General features: G+C 38.5%; 1 protein-coding gene across 1 annotated transcript; it reads left to right on the forward strand.

The window, feature by feature from the left end:
- The first annotated feature begins 140 nt into the window (after positions 1 to 140).
- Positions 141 to 14,159, forward strand: ankrd10a (ankyrin repeat domain 10a). The gene is made up of 6 exons (XM_072379324.1): positions 141 to 428; positions 981 to 1,133; positions 1,404 to 1,495; positions 12,544 to 12,776; positions 13,528 to 13,596; positions 13,726 to 14,159. Exons 1-6 carry the CDS (start codon positions 231 to 233, stop codon positions 14,121 to 14,123), a joined length of 1,143 nt encoding a protein of 380 aa, XP_072235425.1. The 5' UTR covers positions 141 to 230; the 3' UTR covers positions 14,124 to 14,159.
- The last annotated feature ends 721 nt before the right edge of the window (positions 14,160 to 14,880 follow it).

A 14,880-nucleotide genomic window follows, 5' to 3' on the forward strand; every position in this document is an offset into this window, starting at 1 on the left:
ATAAGCTTCTTTTTGTCGGAATTATGTCAAATTCGGATATGAGAAACTTTCCTCGAGTTACTGACAAGGAAATTCGACTTTCTCGTGGCAATGTCTTCGGTTCCGAAATGTGAAATTTCGAGTTCCCAGTCTTATTGAATGCTGCATTGTATTCCTTTGTGTTTGAACTTCATTTGAGACGAAAAGTCTCGCAGAGAAATATTGCTGTACATCACCTCAACCGTTATCTTATGTCTGTTGGATTAGAACCCGTCTTCTCTGGTGATGAAGTATTTTTCAGACAGTTTCCCGTCCATCGCGCCTGTCGGGATGGAGACATTAGCGCTTTGGTCTCACTGTTACAGCAACTGTCAAACCAGGGTCATCTGACTACTGAGGACTCCTGTTATGGATGGACCCCATTACACTGGGCTGCTCACTATGGACAGGTAGGATCTTGTTACTTACAAGAATAATTAAAAAAAAACCTAGCTAGAGTAAAATGGATATTTTGAAATTTAAGAAGACATTCGTCTTGCAGATTTTAACAACAATTAATCATACAGCATTCACTTTAACTAGAGATCCCAGCTAACTCGTTTGAAAAGTACAAGTACAGTGACACATCTTGAATTAACCATTTCATATTGTTTTTTAATATAAACAACGCAGCGTGGTTTTTTTCTAAGTGGTGTATACTGTTTCGTCTGGTTGCCATTGTGCAATAAAGTTTTATTATGAGAAAAAAAAACGGGTTGCCGCGTTTTCATTGGTTCCAGTAGAGCCAATTGTAATTCTGGCGCGAAATAGAAAACAGGAAAAGCTTGTGTTTGCTTTAAAGTTCATGAGCGCCTGAACACCTGCTCGACGTGTGACACACTATAAACCTCTTATTCAGCCTGAAGTGATATTCATTTACAACATACAAAACGTTTGATGTTTTATTGTCTGTCAGACTACGTTTAGTCATTATCGGCTTGTATTTTGTACTCTGCAAACAGCTTGAGTGTTTGGCACACCTGGTACAGATGGGTTGTGAGGTGAACATGGTGACCAGCCGCTTCAACCAGACACCAACACACACTGCTGCATTTGGAGGACATCCTCACTGTGTGGTATGGCTGACTCAGGCTGGAGCTGACATCAACAAGCAGGTCTGTCTGTGTTACCGATTTGGAAATGATGGTATTTTAATCCAAGACATAACTGAATAGCACAAGTAAAGCGAGACATGAAGTTAATCTCTGTAGGATAGTGTGAAAAACAGCACCTTATGTGTCATTTCAACAAATCACTGAATACATGCAGTCCTACCACGCTGAAAATGTGCATTCAAATAACTAATTTTAAAGTTAAGATGGTAGTTATTAGCCTTCATTATGTCCTCATGCAAGCATATGCTTAGTCTAACATTTTGCTTTCAGGACTGTGTTGGTGAGGCTCCCATTCACAAGGCAGCTCGCTCAGGTAGCTTGGAGTGTATCCAGGTCCTGCTGATAGCAGGCGCTAAACCACAGTAAGTATTCTGCATTCTGTCCTGGGTGCAGCAACACAACAGCTCTCTCATAACAAGCGCGGACAACCGCTTGTGGTGAAGAGTAGAGAGAATGTATTCAATACTTTTACAAGACAAAAGGAGCAGTTCCAGTGTATGTTGGCACAGCAGCTTCTGTATAATTTGCCTGATTACAACAGGCTGTGCCTGGAGTGTGTATCATCTTTTAGTATTCGTTGAGATTCGTGCCAACTTCCCTTATGTCAGTCGGCACACTCCAAAAAAAAAAAAAGTCCTATGAACTGGAGGTAATTTCAGTATTGTGGGATTTTTAAAAATCTGCCTCCACAATCATCACTGTTGGAAATCTGGAGCAATCCTGCATCATTACATAAATGATTTTGATATAAAAAAAATATATAAAAAGTCAACGTCAGCACTCCAGTCATAGTTCTGTTTTTAGCTGCACAAAAGCAGAACAGTGATGTCGATAAATTAGGCCATGGCTTTACTTTTCATGTATCTTATCCAAAAAAAATTGTCGTGAGCCATTATTCCCTTTTATCCTGTAATATATTGACCCCAGTTTCTGGAGTTTCTTGAATGCAGAAATTGCACCAGAATAGGTAGAAACATCCTTGATGTTTCATAAGGTTTGCAGAAAAAAAAAAACTAATCCAGTTGACTGAGAAGGAGTCACATTTTAAACGGTTTGTTTGCAGTGCTTTTGTCTTATTTTCCTTGTTGCATAGATGGAAATTCTGTTTTCATGCGGACACTGCGAAAGCTGAGAACCTCTTGTTTTAATTCAAACGTGACACTTTTGAACACAGAAAACAGTTGCATGCAAATAAACAAAAGGGAGACAATTGTTGCACTAAATCATTTACACACGTGGACAAAATTGTTGGTACCCCTCAGTTAAAGAAGGAAAAACCCACAATTCTCACTGAAATCACTTGCTACTTAAGTAACAAATGAAAATGTATTGAAAATTAAATAAGTCAGCCATTACTTTTGAATTGTTGATTAACAGAATTATTAAAAAAAAAACTAATGAAATAGGGCAGGACAAAAATTATGGTACCCATAACTTAATGTTTTGTTGCACAACCTTTTGAGGCAATCACTGCAATTAAACGATTTCTGTATTTGTCAATGAGCGTTCTGCAGCTGTCAGCAGGTATTTTGGCCCACTCCTCATGAGCAAACTGCTCCAGTTGTCTCAGGTTTGATGGGTGTCTTCTCCAAATGGCACATTTCAGCTCCTTCCACAGATGTTCAATGGGATTCAGATCTGGGCTCATGGAAGGCCACTTTAGAATAGTCCAACGCTTTTTTTTCCAGATGTCCTGGGACAACTCTCTCCTCCGCTTTCTGTTGTCCATGTTCAGTGTGGTGCACACCTTTTCACCAAACAGCAGAGTGACTACTTGTCTCCCTTTAAATAGGCAGACTGACTGATTATGAGTTTGGAAACACCTGTGATGTCAATTAAAGGACACACCTGAGTTAATCATGTCACTCTGGTCAAATAGTTTTCAATCTTTTATAGAGGTACCATCATTTTTGTCCAGCCCTATTTCTTTAGTTTTTTTTTTTTTTTTAAATAATTATGTTAATCAATATTTCAAAAGTAATGGCTGATTTTGATTATTTAATTTTCAATTAATTTTTATTTATTGTTACTTTTGTAGGTTTCAAGTGCTTTCAGTGAGAATTGTGGGTTTTTCCTTCTTTAACTGAGGGGCACCAACAATTTTGTCCACGTGTGTATGTCATGTGAATGTGAAAAAAAATTAAATGACAGTTTGATTTCTCTTGAAAAACTTATTAACCAGTTCCTTTTATTTTAGAGAAATGATTGTGTTCAAGTTAAAAACTGGTGCATTTTTAAAGTCATTTGTACCTATTTCCCAAGATAAGTAAATGAAGTGGAGCTTGTGTCCAACCAGATTCTGTTACCACCATGAAGTATGGCCACATGGGAGCACTGTTGAGAAAACTTCAGTCTACACTACTGGCACGTTGCTATTACTGTCAATCTTTTTCACTCATTAAAATGACCAGAGCATTTATTAATTAATTAATTATTAATTTATATATTTTTCACCTAAATTCTGATATTGATAACAATCAGACACCCAATTATCAGCTAGTTGGCAGTTTTCTCACCTTCTTTGAAAACTACATATAAATACAAAAGATTCCATCAGGGACCAACAGAAGCCTACAAGAAATGAAGGCTTCAGCTTCTGACCACAGTCATCCTAATTTTATTTTATTTTTTTAAGGGATTATTTTGCCAATATGCCTATTTAAGTGCTTTGAGATGACAATTGTTGTAATTTGGCGCTATATATAAATAAAACTGAACCCATTTAGCTTACCGGTAACCAGGTTATCATAATTTAAGAGCAGGGCCCAAAAATCACTGAGGTCATGAGTCAGAACTTCTAGTCGGGTTCAGGGGCATGATGCTCCCCTGAAAATGTTTTTAATTCCATTATTTAAATCTGGCCATTTTCAGAGTCTTAAAGGAACAAAAACAACATCATAATGACCTTTAGGCTTATTTGTTTTTTTTTGTTATCGGAGAACAAATTTCTATTATAATCTTACACAATACTTCAGTTATCCTGCATTATACATCTGACTTTTAAAACGTATACAGGTCCTTTCATAGTACCTACTCTCCCTCTATCACTGCTCCTCTTCTTGCTGCTTGGCCCAAAGATGAGCTTGGTTTGGCTCAGCCTTTTCCTCCCTATCCTGTTTTCCCTTTAGTGAAGAATATAAAAAACTGGACTATCTCACTCACCTGCACCTTAATGCTAACATCAATAATATTGTTAATATTGTAAATTTTTCCACTTATATTTTAATACCCTACACTCGACACTTTTTTACTGAAGCATTTTTCTTATTTTCTGTGGAATTATTGTGCAATGTTTTTTTTTTATTTGAAATATTCATATTTAAATTCTTATCCTTAATTCTTGGTAGCAGGTAAAAAGAAAATTTCACTGCACATTGTACTATGTATGATTATGTATGTGACAAATAAAACTCTTGAATCTATAAACAGTCAAATTCTAAACTGATAGAAATGAAAACATTATGCAATTTCAACATCATGTTTTCAGATGTGTCAGAAATCTTAAAAAACCTTGAGGTTGGTGCGGAGCTTTTGAAATTTGAGGTAAAAATGGGGCATTCTGAGGCTTTTTGAAGGACCATTATGGTGACTCGTGAAGTAAGGGCAAGTTACCACAGAAAATTATGTGTTATTATTATTATTTTGAAAATTAATTGGGTGTTTTTTGTTTCTGCGCACGACTTCCTGTCCCGCAGATCTTCTCTGTGCAGTGTTGCTGTGTTGTGCTCCGGCATCCGGCAGAAATATATTAAAGGTTCGGCATCCAATATTAAGAAATCTACACTGAATAAACCTTTCATTTTCAATTGAAGACGTCACTGACATTTCAATCACAAAATGAATGTTGAAATTGATTGACGACTGGTACTGACAGAGTTAACCAAAATTAAACTTTGATTCATGTTTCCTTGCTATCTGAGTTGTACGCTGGGCTGCAATAAAAATAAAAATATCTCCACATTAAAATGCATTTTTTTCTCACAGTCATCTACCACTTAAACTGCTCTCCACCTACATTTTTAGCTTGATGTGCTCCTCTTCCAGTGACTGGTGAGACTGACTGACTCAGTAACGGTAGCGGTAACATCAAAGTCAAATGTGTGTGGTAGTTACCATAGCGACAGTGCATGTTGTTGATGACGCGCAGCACGTCTGCCCAAACTGAGCCACTGCTTTATTAAACAGTTGCGTTACTCTTGGCTCTTCAAATATAAGATCACCACAATTTAAGCAAAAAAGAAATAAAAATACAGAGGACACGACCTCGGTGTCCTCTGTGGTAGTTACGGCCATCTCTACCTGGAGATTAGCTCTCTTAGTAAGGCTGCCATGGAAAGAATATATCATGATGCTTTCTCCCTCTTCACCGTGTGGACTGTAAATCATCATAGGTCTGAATTTGTGGTTGATTCCTATAATATAACTGATGAAACATGTTTATATACTCCCAACATTTACTTTAGTGCTCTGTATCCCGACTAACGGAAAATACACTTTACAATAGCATCTGTGTTATGTTATTTATCAGAAGTTAAAACTAAAGTTACATACTCATCATTATTGCCCCTCCCTCACAGATAAATCCTCAGATAGCCACCTTAGTTCCATTTCAGACTAACATGGAATTTAGTTATTCTTAAGTAGAAAGGTTTGGTTCTTCTTTGCTCTTTTTTTTTTTTTACACCACGACTTTAAATGTTGCCTCTCCAAATGTTATCTGCTATTTTGTAATATATGGCACTGCAGTATCTACAATGCCAATTGCATTGCACATGCATTGATTTCACTTCTGGTAACTTTGTAAGCTATCCAGCTTTGAACATCGAGTCTTATTATGAGGGTAGAATAGAGGATGAATTGATTAAGTAGTGAGTGTTTGTTTGTTTGTTTATTTATTTCAAGACAGGGACAGCGCACAATAAAACATTAATCTTGTACAACAAGAGAATATGCATTGTGCCAGGTTTTAGCAGATTGCTATTTTCCATCTGTGAGGCATCCCCCAACACACACTGTCACAAATTCAACAATTCATAAATGTGTACACTCTTGTCTTGACAGAAGCCAACACTTTGCAAGATGTGAGAAGGCATCGTGCGTTCCACATGAAATAATGTCCATTGGCAGAGTATTCCATTGAGTCAAGGCAGTACAAGAAAATGATGACTTTCCAAATGCAGTTTTGCATTGGGGTACACTACATTCACCCCTTGTAGCAGATCTTGTTGTTCTTGTTGACTTCTCAGAGAAGAGTGCGTTTTTTCAAGGGGGGAGCTGCAGCATTGTGAATAATTTTAAAAAGTAAGCAAACATATGAGTGCTTTATTAGATTCTCAAAGTTTAAAATTTCATATTTATTGAGTATATGACAATGATGGTAGCGCTGTGGCTTTTCATCATGGATTTTGAGGGCACTTTTGTATAATGATTCAAGTGGTTTTAGAACTGTTTTATTTGACTGGCATCAGATACAAACTAAAAGCCTCAACTGTGAGTGAATTCCTTATGTATCTGAAATGAGCTAGGTTAAATTTCAGTGTGTTTCTCAGTTTTTAACATGGTATTTAAAGCTAAGAGTTCTGTCAAGGGTAACGCCCATGTACTTGAATTCATCCACATACAGTGGGTCTACATGATGAGATTAACTAGATTATAGCTATATGGCGGTGAATGAATGGAATCACTGGCACAAAGCATGCCATACCCCAGTACGATAGGTGGCACTGTACCCATTTCAGCTATCGCTAATACAGCCACCTCCGGTTGACTTCTTCACCACCAATAACAACAAAACTAAGGCATTCGAGAAAGATGGCGAACGAAGAGCAAGATGAAGCTACGTCCCTCTACATTTATGATGAGCATGGTTATGGCACAAATGTGATGCACATCCAAATGCGGGCATTTGGATAGAGTTATCTCGGGGTCTTAATTCAATCTCAAGTAATCCGATTCGATTTCTTGTCAGATTAAGGTGTCTACATGAACTGAATAACTCAATCTTATTGTAATTTAGCCATTAATCCGATCCGATGGCACGCATTTATCCGCACTGAATGTTAAGTGTTTGCTCATTTATTGAGACGTCGGGGCATTCCTTCAGTGTGAGCCTTTTGGTGAAAAACATGGTTACAGTTTTTTTAGGGTGAGGCAAGAGTTGTGTAGCCAGAGAGCAACCTTTTGCATTGCCCTTTGTTAATGTCTTGGCAACCTCTATAGGAGTGTATATGACAGTGTCGTCTGCATACATTATTACGCTGACATCATCACACATGGAAGACAGGTCATTTATATAAATGCTAAAAAGTGTGCAGGCTTTAGGTGGAGAGAGTGTATGGCTTACACGCACGCACTGGTGACGGTCACACTGCTATGATTTGATCCAGTTTTGAGTGTGTAATGAAAGATTATAATTACCAAGTTTGTGCAACAGTATCAAAGACCTTATGCAGGTCTAGAAAGACAGCACCAACCACTCCTCCTTGGTTACTTGGTAATGCTTACTTTGTTCTAGGTTTTTCCCTTTTCTGCTGAATTCGGTTTTTAGTTATAAGAACAATGTCTTTGTTTGCATGGAGACACACATTTATGAAGCAACTGTTGTTGCAAGGAATTGCAGTTATTAATCTAGTAATTTCCTTTGTGACATGACTACTTTAAAAAAATTATTTGAAATATTAAGTTTTCGGTTATAGAAGAGAAAGTTTAGAAAAACACGTGAACCAGGGGCAGTTAAGGAATATCGATTTAAAATCCTAACTGCATTTCCTTCTGTCGTCAGATCCAAACTGGGCTTGACAGACTATTTTAGTTTATGGTTTTTCAATTAATTTATATAGGGTCAATTCACAACAAAAGTATTCTCATGGTGCCTTAAATGGACACTTCAATCCAGTCATAATCCTGTCCATGTCAGTTAGGTAAAGGACAACAATAATGTCATACATGGAGAGTTACGTGAGCAGAGTGAGGAAATGTTTCATTGTATTATGTGATGTCTCCCAGCAGTGTAGGCATACAGCAGCTTAACTCAGGAATCATTCAGGGGCACCTGGGCCAACCCTAACTTTATCAAACAGGAAAGTTTTAAGCCTAACCTTAAAGAAAAAGAGTGGGTATCTGCCTCCCAAATCCACGCTGGCAGGTTCCAAAAGAGAGGGTCTGATAACTGAAGTCTTTGCCTCCCACTACTTTTAGAAAATCTATGAACCATAAGTAAGCCTACAGTGCATGAACAATCCTCTGCTGGGAAAATACATTACCATTGACTACCATTAGAAAGGTTGTTCGTAATACTGCAAAGATGAAAGAAGGCAGTACCAGAAACTTGTTTTATATGTGAGTCAAAAGATGGATCCAGTCAAAAATCATTCCAAGGTTCCTGATGGTAGGACTAGAAACCAAGATAATGCAATCTATAGTAACTATATGGCTAGACAGTGTCTTCCTGAGGCACTCAGGTCCAAAGACGACAACAACAACGATGTCATCAAGTAATGCTTCTAATCTAACTAAATGAGTGGTTTCACCTGGCTTCATGGATAAGTAAACCTTATCGTCATCTGTGTAGTAATTGAAATTTATGTCATGCTGTACAAAGTGAAAAGTATTGGTCTAAGCACCGAGCCATGCAGAACTCCATCACTAACGTTCGTGTGAGGAAGACTCATATTTTACTTTAACAAACTGGAATCTCTCCGATAATTATTACTTAAAACGGCCTAATGGAGTTCCTTTAATCCCAGTAACATGTTCAAGTCTCTGTAATGGAATGCTGTGATCGATCATTAGATGAGATTAGATATAAGCTACAGCTCTGTAGCGAGTGTTGTCACAGGCTGCTCTCTCTCTCCCTCCTGCCCTTATCCACACGAATCTGAGCTGGTACAACTGAATAAAAATAATTGAGCATCGTAATAAAAGTTATTTCCTTTCTTTAATACAGGATGGTCTGGTGAATGTCAAAGGAGATCTTAAAGAAAGCATCTCAGCTCCTTTCCTTAGCATTTGGAGAATTTGCTCAGATACTTTTAGGCCATTTCACTGAGTTGGAAGGGTTCTTAAGTACAATGGACTTGTCAATCGGACCCTTAGTCAGCCTAGCTACGATGCTGAAAAGACACCTGGGGTTTCTTTCTCCTCTCTGTGATTAATGATAATCACTTCTAGCAAAGGGCTTTCTTATGTTTTTTTTAAAAATCCAAACTGCATGAAATTCTTCTAAATTACCGGAACACCATTTTTTATTTTCCACCTTTCTTGAAGACTGCTTTAACACATGGTCCTAATGAGGTAAAGGAGTCTCTTGTGACTTGATTATCCTCCTTTTCAGAGAGGCATCATGGTTCAGTGTTGTATGCATTGAAGCTGTGGCTCTGTCAACATAAGAGTAAAGTTTAGGTGGCAGCCCTTCCTTATATTGGCACATGGCATTGATGTAATTGAATGTATTCTTCAAATTTGGTTACAGAATTCTCTGATAGACACCCATTGTAAAGAAATGTCTTCTCTGGTGCTGTGAGATTTGGATCTCACATACATTGATCTCATCACAGATTTAAATGTAATTTAAAAAAAAATAATTTTCCCTACAACCCCAATTACTTGTTGTTGCAGTAGTAACTTTAAACGTGTCTTCAGACCAGTTGTTACTGAATCTAACTTCAAGAGAAATCAAATCAATGGTGGTTGATTTTTAACATGAAATCTCTGTCATAACATATGAGGTTTTCAGCTTCAGTATCCCAGTCTGCAACAGTCAAGATATGTATTTTACTGCTTGACTGTTTCTATCTCTTGTTCCATTTTTAACTTAATGGTATATGTGCTGTTTCATGTAAATAAACAAACTATGAACTATATTTTCAAACTATGCTGACAGAGAAAAACACCCTACTCATTCTGATGTTTTACAGCTATTGAATTTGAATTACTTTTCTCAAGTAATCCCAGAGAGAGGAAGCAATCCAAACTGACACTGCAGAGTCTGCCACACATGCATCTGCAAGCAGCACAGCTCTGAGAATGAGTGTTCACTGTTGTTCCGACACTTGCACCTGGCAAACTGGCGAGGTATTTCCTACAGTGACTACAGTGGTTTTAATGGAAGGAAAGCACTCGTAATGATAGTCATGTATTTGCCTGCATGCTTAACTTACAACTGATTGTTTTAATACCCTGTGGTGTGGTAAATGACACAAAAAGAAGCTCAGTCTGTTTCAGGGACATTGTGCTGAAGGGGAGTAAACAGGCACAGCGAGCAATGAACTATGACGAATCATAGCGTGTCGGGATGATGGTATTAAATGGCTCTTTTAATGCTCGTTGCAAACAGTTCAAAGCTCAGAAAAAGATAGATAATTTTTCATTTTGTCACACATTCTAAATCCAAGGTTACAAAGCTTCCATGCTTTTATCTGCATGTTAGTTTGACAGCAAACATGCATAGGAATATCAGACTTTTGTCAACATAAGACAAGGAAAATGTTCATATTTAAAAAAGAAGTAAAAATAATCTTTGAATGACATTTTAATTTACCTTAAAACCTTGATGTTTTCAGAAACTTGATTCAACCATCATTATCATCAACCTTCAGTCTAGCTTGCAAGTCATGTGAAAAAAAGATATACTGTCTTTCAGGTCTGAGCTTTTATATATTAGTACATACAAAAAAATCATCTGGTATTTACCAGGTCTTAATATTAAATAAATACAACTTCAGATTAACACCACATGACTTCTTACTCTGTCATGAGGTGTTGAACAAGGGGACCCTAACAAAACAAAAATTCAGAACTTACCTTATCGATCATCTGCATGTGTGAGCATCTTTACAAAAGGAGAGGTTTTAGCAATCTTCTGGACTAGAGCATTCAGGTGTGTGTTAACACAGTGCCAAAGAGGAAAGGCTTAAGCAATAATCTTAGGGGGAAATTGTTGCTGCCCATCAATCTGGGAAGGGTTAAAAGGCCATTTCCAAGTCATTTAGGGTCAATTATTTTACAGTAGGAGGACGTATTCACAAGCTCATGCTGCAAAGTCAAAAAACCAAGAGCTACATCTCACTGTACAGGCTTCAGTTAGCATGTTAAATGTTAAGGAGGCAGCGCAGCTTAGGTTTGCAAAGCTGCATCTGAAGAAACCACAAGACTTGTGGAACAATGTCCTTTGGACAGACCAATGACATTACCAAAATGGAGTTTGGCCATAATGCACATACCAAATACAGCATATCAGCACACACACCTCATACCTACTGCAGCCACAGGACCCCAGACACCTTGCAACTACTGAGTCGACCATGAACTCCTTCGTATACCAAAGTATTCCAGAGTCAGATGTGAGGCCATCTCTGCGGCAGCTAAAGTTTGGCTGAAACTGGCTCATCAACAGGACAATCAAACACAGCAGCAAAGCTGCAACAGAATGTATGAAAAGGAAAAGAATCCAGGTGTTGCAGTGGTCCAGTCAGAGTCCAGACCTCAGCCTGACTGAAATGCTGTGGTGGGACCTTAAGAGAGCTGTGCAGAAACGGATGCCCAGAATCCTCAATTAATTAAAGCAATATTGTAAAGAAGAGTGGCCTAAAATTCCTCCACTACAATGTAAGAAACTGATAGCATCATACAGAAATGGGCTATACTTGGTTTCTTCACACACTGCTTTTAGACTTTAGCTTAATTCTTTTTTAGTTCAAAGAAAAAAAGAAAAGTGCTGTTTATCTGTAGTTTTTAAGACCTGATAAGGACCAGATGTGTTTTTACCATGTCCTGATACAAGATGCATTAGAACTGAGGGAGGGTGGACTTTATTTTTCACATGCCTGGGATTTGTAGATTAGCTTAATACCCCTAATATGAGTTATAAAACTTTGGCTGTCTGCAGGACTTGTCACTTGAGTTAAGATTTAAATTTAATTCAATTTCCATAGCTCTTGTTTCTAGACCAGAATACTACGTTAAAACATTATGTTTTACTAGTGTTAAGGAAGATAAATGAGTGATTCTTTAGGGATTTGTTTAGGAGATTTCATGTTATACAAATGACTTCAAGCATTTTTTGCATGTGCTATCTCAGTTTGCACGACTCTGTTCTTTAGATTGGACTAGACTTGTACCACAGTAAGGTTTGTAGCTTTACCTTTTCCCTGTGTAACACATGTGAAATGTTACATCCAATATGGCCACTGTCAGCCACCACTTCTGTACACAAATGGACACCAGGCTCACGATAAGATTGAAAAAAAATTGATGAGCTGGTCAAAATCTCTTCCTGCAATCATAAAGACCGTAAAATTTCTCTTTGGTCATAGCCGTTAATTGATGAGTGCATGATGTAGTCAGATTGTTAGAAATGAGATAATACGTTGTTTAAAATGAAGTAGTTTAACTGGCTTTCCTTATTGTTCAGTTTAAGGAATGCCAGTGGGCAGACGGCAGCGGACCTGGCCCATGTTCACGGCTTCCACGACTGTTTCTGCTTCATCTCCAACGCTGGGACACACCTGCAACAGCTTAGTGAACTCCACGTGAATTGTGTGCAAAGAGGAGACAGCAGCCCCTGTAGTCAGGGCCTCCTTAGCAGGAAGAGGCAGCTGACTGCCATTGAGGCTTGTCACATGAAAAAAGCCAGGAGAGCTGATGGTAAGAAATGTATGTAGGCTATTTTATTGCACCGTGACAAAGTCCCCTTCACTGGAGCTTAATAGTTCTATTTCTAAGAAATAGACTTTCTAAGAAAGTCCTCAAAATCAAGTAACTGTATGGGGGGGGGGGGGGGGTGGCGGGCTGAATATATTTATTAGTGGAATAGAGTCTTTGAAAGTACAACTTTAAGAGTTGTTTTGCAATCCATGTATTGGCATGGTAGATCCAGGCCAAACGTTTACTCCAGAAAGCTAAACATCGAAAAGAAACCGAGGACGACCAACTTCTTTTCAGGAGAGACCAGGCAGAATATTAGCTGGCAGTAAAAACATAAATCTAGAATGAAACCATGAACCTTTCTACTGTTGTCTGTGATTGAATCGTTAACTGAGTCGATGCATGTCAAGGGAAAGGTGGACATGATCATTATGATCATGCTCTCAACATCGCATAATTACAACAAGCATAAAAAGAACAACAGAATTTCAATAAAAAACTTGAGGTTCTTTCGTGCTCGAGGATTATTACAATGGCTAACACAGGAAAAGTCTGATGGCGCACAAATCCACTGGCTAACACTGAAACACCTTACCTACCTATGCAACACACCTTTCTATTATACTTTAAGAACATTCTGAGATGTAACCATGTGACTATTAAAGCCACAGTACGGAAAGCTCGATGAATAAAGTATTTTTCTATCCTACGATGTTCACCTATGTGACTTTATTGTTCTCATTGTGTCCAGCTGTGTTGGTGCAGATACAGAGTAGCTCAGGTGAGGAGGTGGAGAGCATGAACCTGGAGCTCAATTCAGGTGGGTTAAGCTGTGGGAATTTTATTTTTACCCTTCTAGCCCTTATTCTGTTTTTTGTCTTTCTTGACAAATTGATAGCTGTTAGATTATAAAAAAGAAAAAAACCTACTTGTTTTCTTTTCAAACCAGAAAACAACATCAAAGCTGTGCTAAGCGGACATCATCACACACAGCCTTCAAATGCCTTGGGTAACACCGAGCTACCTACAAGCCCAACCTCACCACCCTCACCTCCAGCCAATCAGCATGCAGGAGAGGAGTCTTCTCAGCATACTTCAGCTGAAATGTGTGGCTCACTGCATCTGACCAGCAGTCCCGGCAGCACTGTGTCCCACCAGCCTGAATGGTGGAGGCTAATGGGAGCAGAAAGTGTGGATTTCTTGCATTATGGACACTACCATGGCTTTGGAGACACAGCTGAAGATCTGAGTGACAGCAGCCACCTTGTTTGCAGCAGCAGAACCAAAGCTGAGGAAAGCTTCAAGCAGCCTTTGGCCAGCACCCTCCACTTCTCCAGTGGCTCATAAGTATAGCGGTTAAAGGGGAACTTTGGTATTTTTAAACCTTATTTCTGGCATGAAATACATTCATCTACTCACCGAGAACAGTTTGGTGTAAGTCGGCGTAAGTAGCAAGTAGCCACATAACAGCAGCTCTGAGCTAACAGCTATAGCACACCTTCATTCATTCATTCATTCTTCTTAAAGTATTGGTGAAATAAAGACAGATAATGCCTTATTTAGAGGCTGCATCCTCTAAGCCCCGTTCACTCCGTTATATGGATCTCGAGGAATCTAAATAGCTTCCGAAGGACGCCGACTTTCACCAAAAAACCAGAGTTCTCCTTTAAGGCCAGCGTCCCAGAGAGAAGGAAGGATTTCTCATTCATATGCTTCTTCTAAACTTAAAAGGATCACTGAGATTTTAGAAAGTAATCTTTTTATGCCAAACAGAGAGTCACTCAGTATAATATCCAAGCCTAGAACTCTTCAAAGTCCATCCACTTAATAGCTTTCACTGCACAATAAAAGACCTTCACCAGCAGTTATGGAATGGAATGTAGAAATCTAAATTCTTCAAGGACTAGCTTGACCAAATGAAGAATCCTGTCCCCAGACAAACTCAAAAAGCCTAATCGACAGCAAGATTGTTGTTCTTTTGAACAACTTCACGGTTTGCAGTTTATACTCCTCACTAATTGAACAGGACCTCCAGGGGGATATGTCGGGGCTGCAGGGGGCTGTGGATGACCATGGAATTAAATATGTTGCTTTATTTAGGGGA

The sequence above is a fragment of the Leuresthes tenuis genome, unplaced genomic scaffold (assembly GCF_036924035.1).
Source record: "Leuresthes tenuis unplaced genomic scaffold, fLeuTen1.0.hap1 SCAF_1, whole genome shotgun sequence".
NCBI lineage: Eukaryota > Metazoa > Chordata > Actinopteri > Atheriniformes > Atherinopsidae > Leuresthes > Leuresthes tenuis.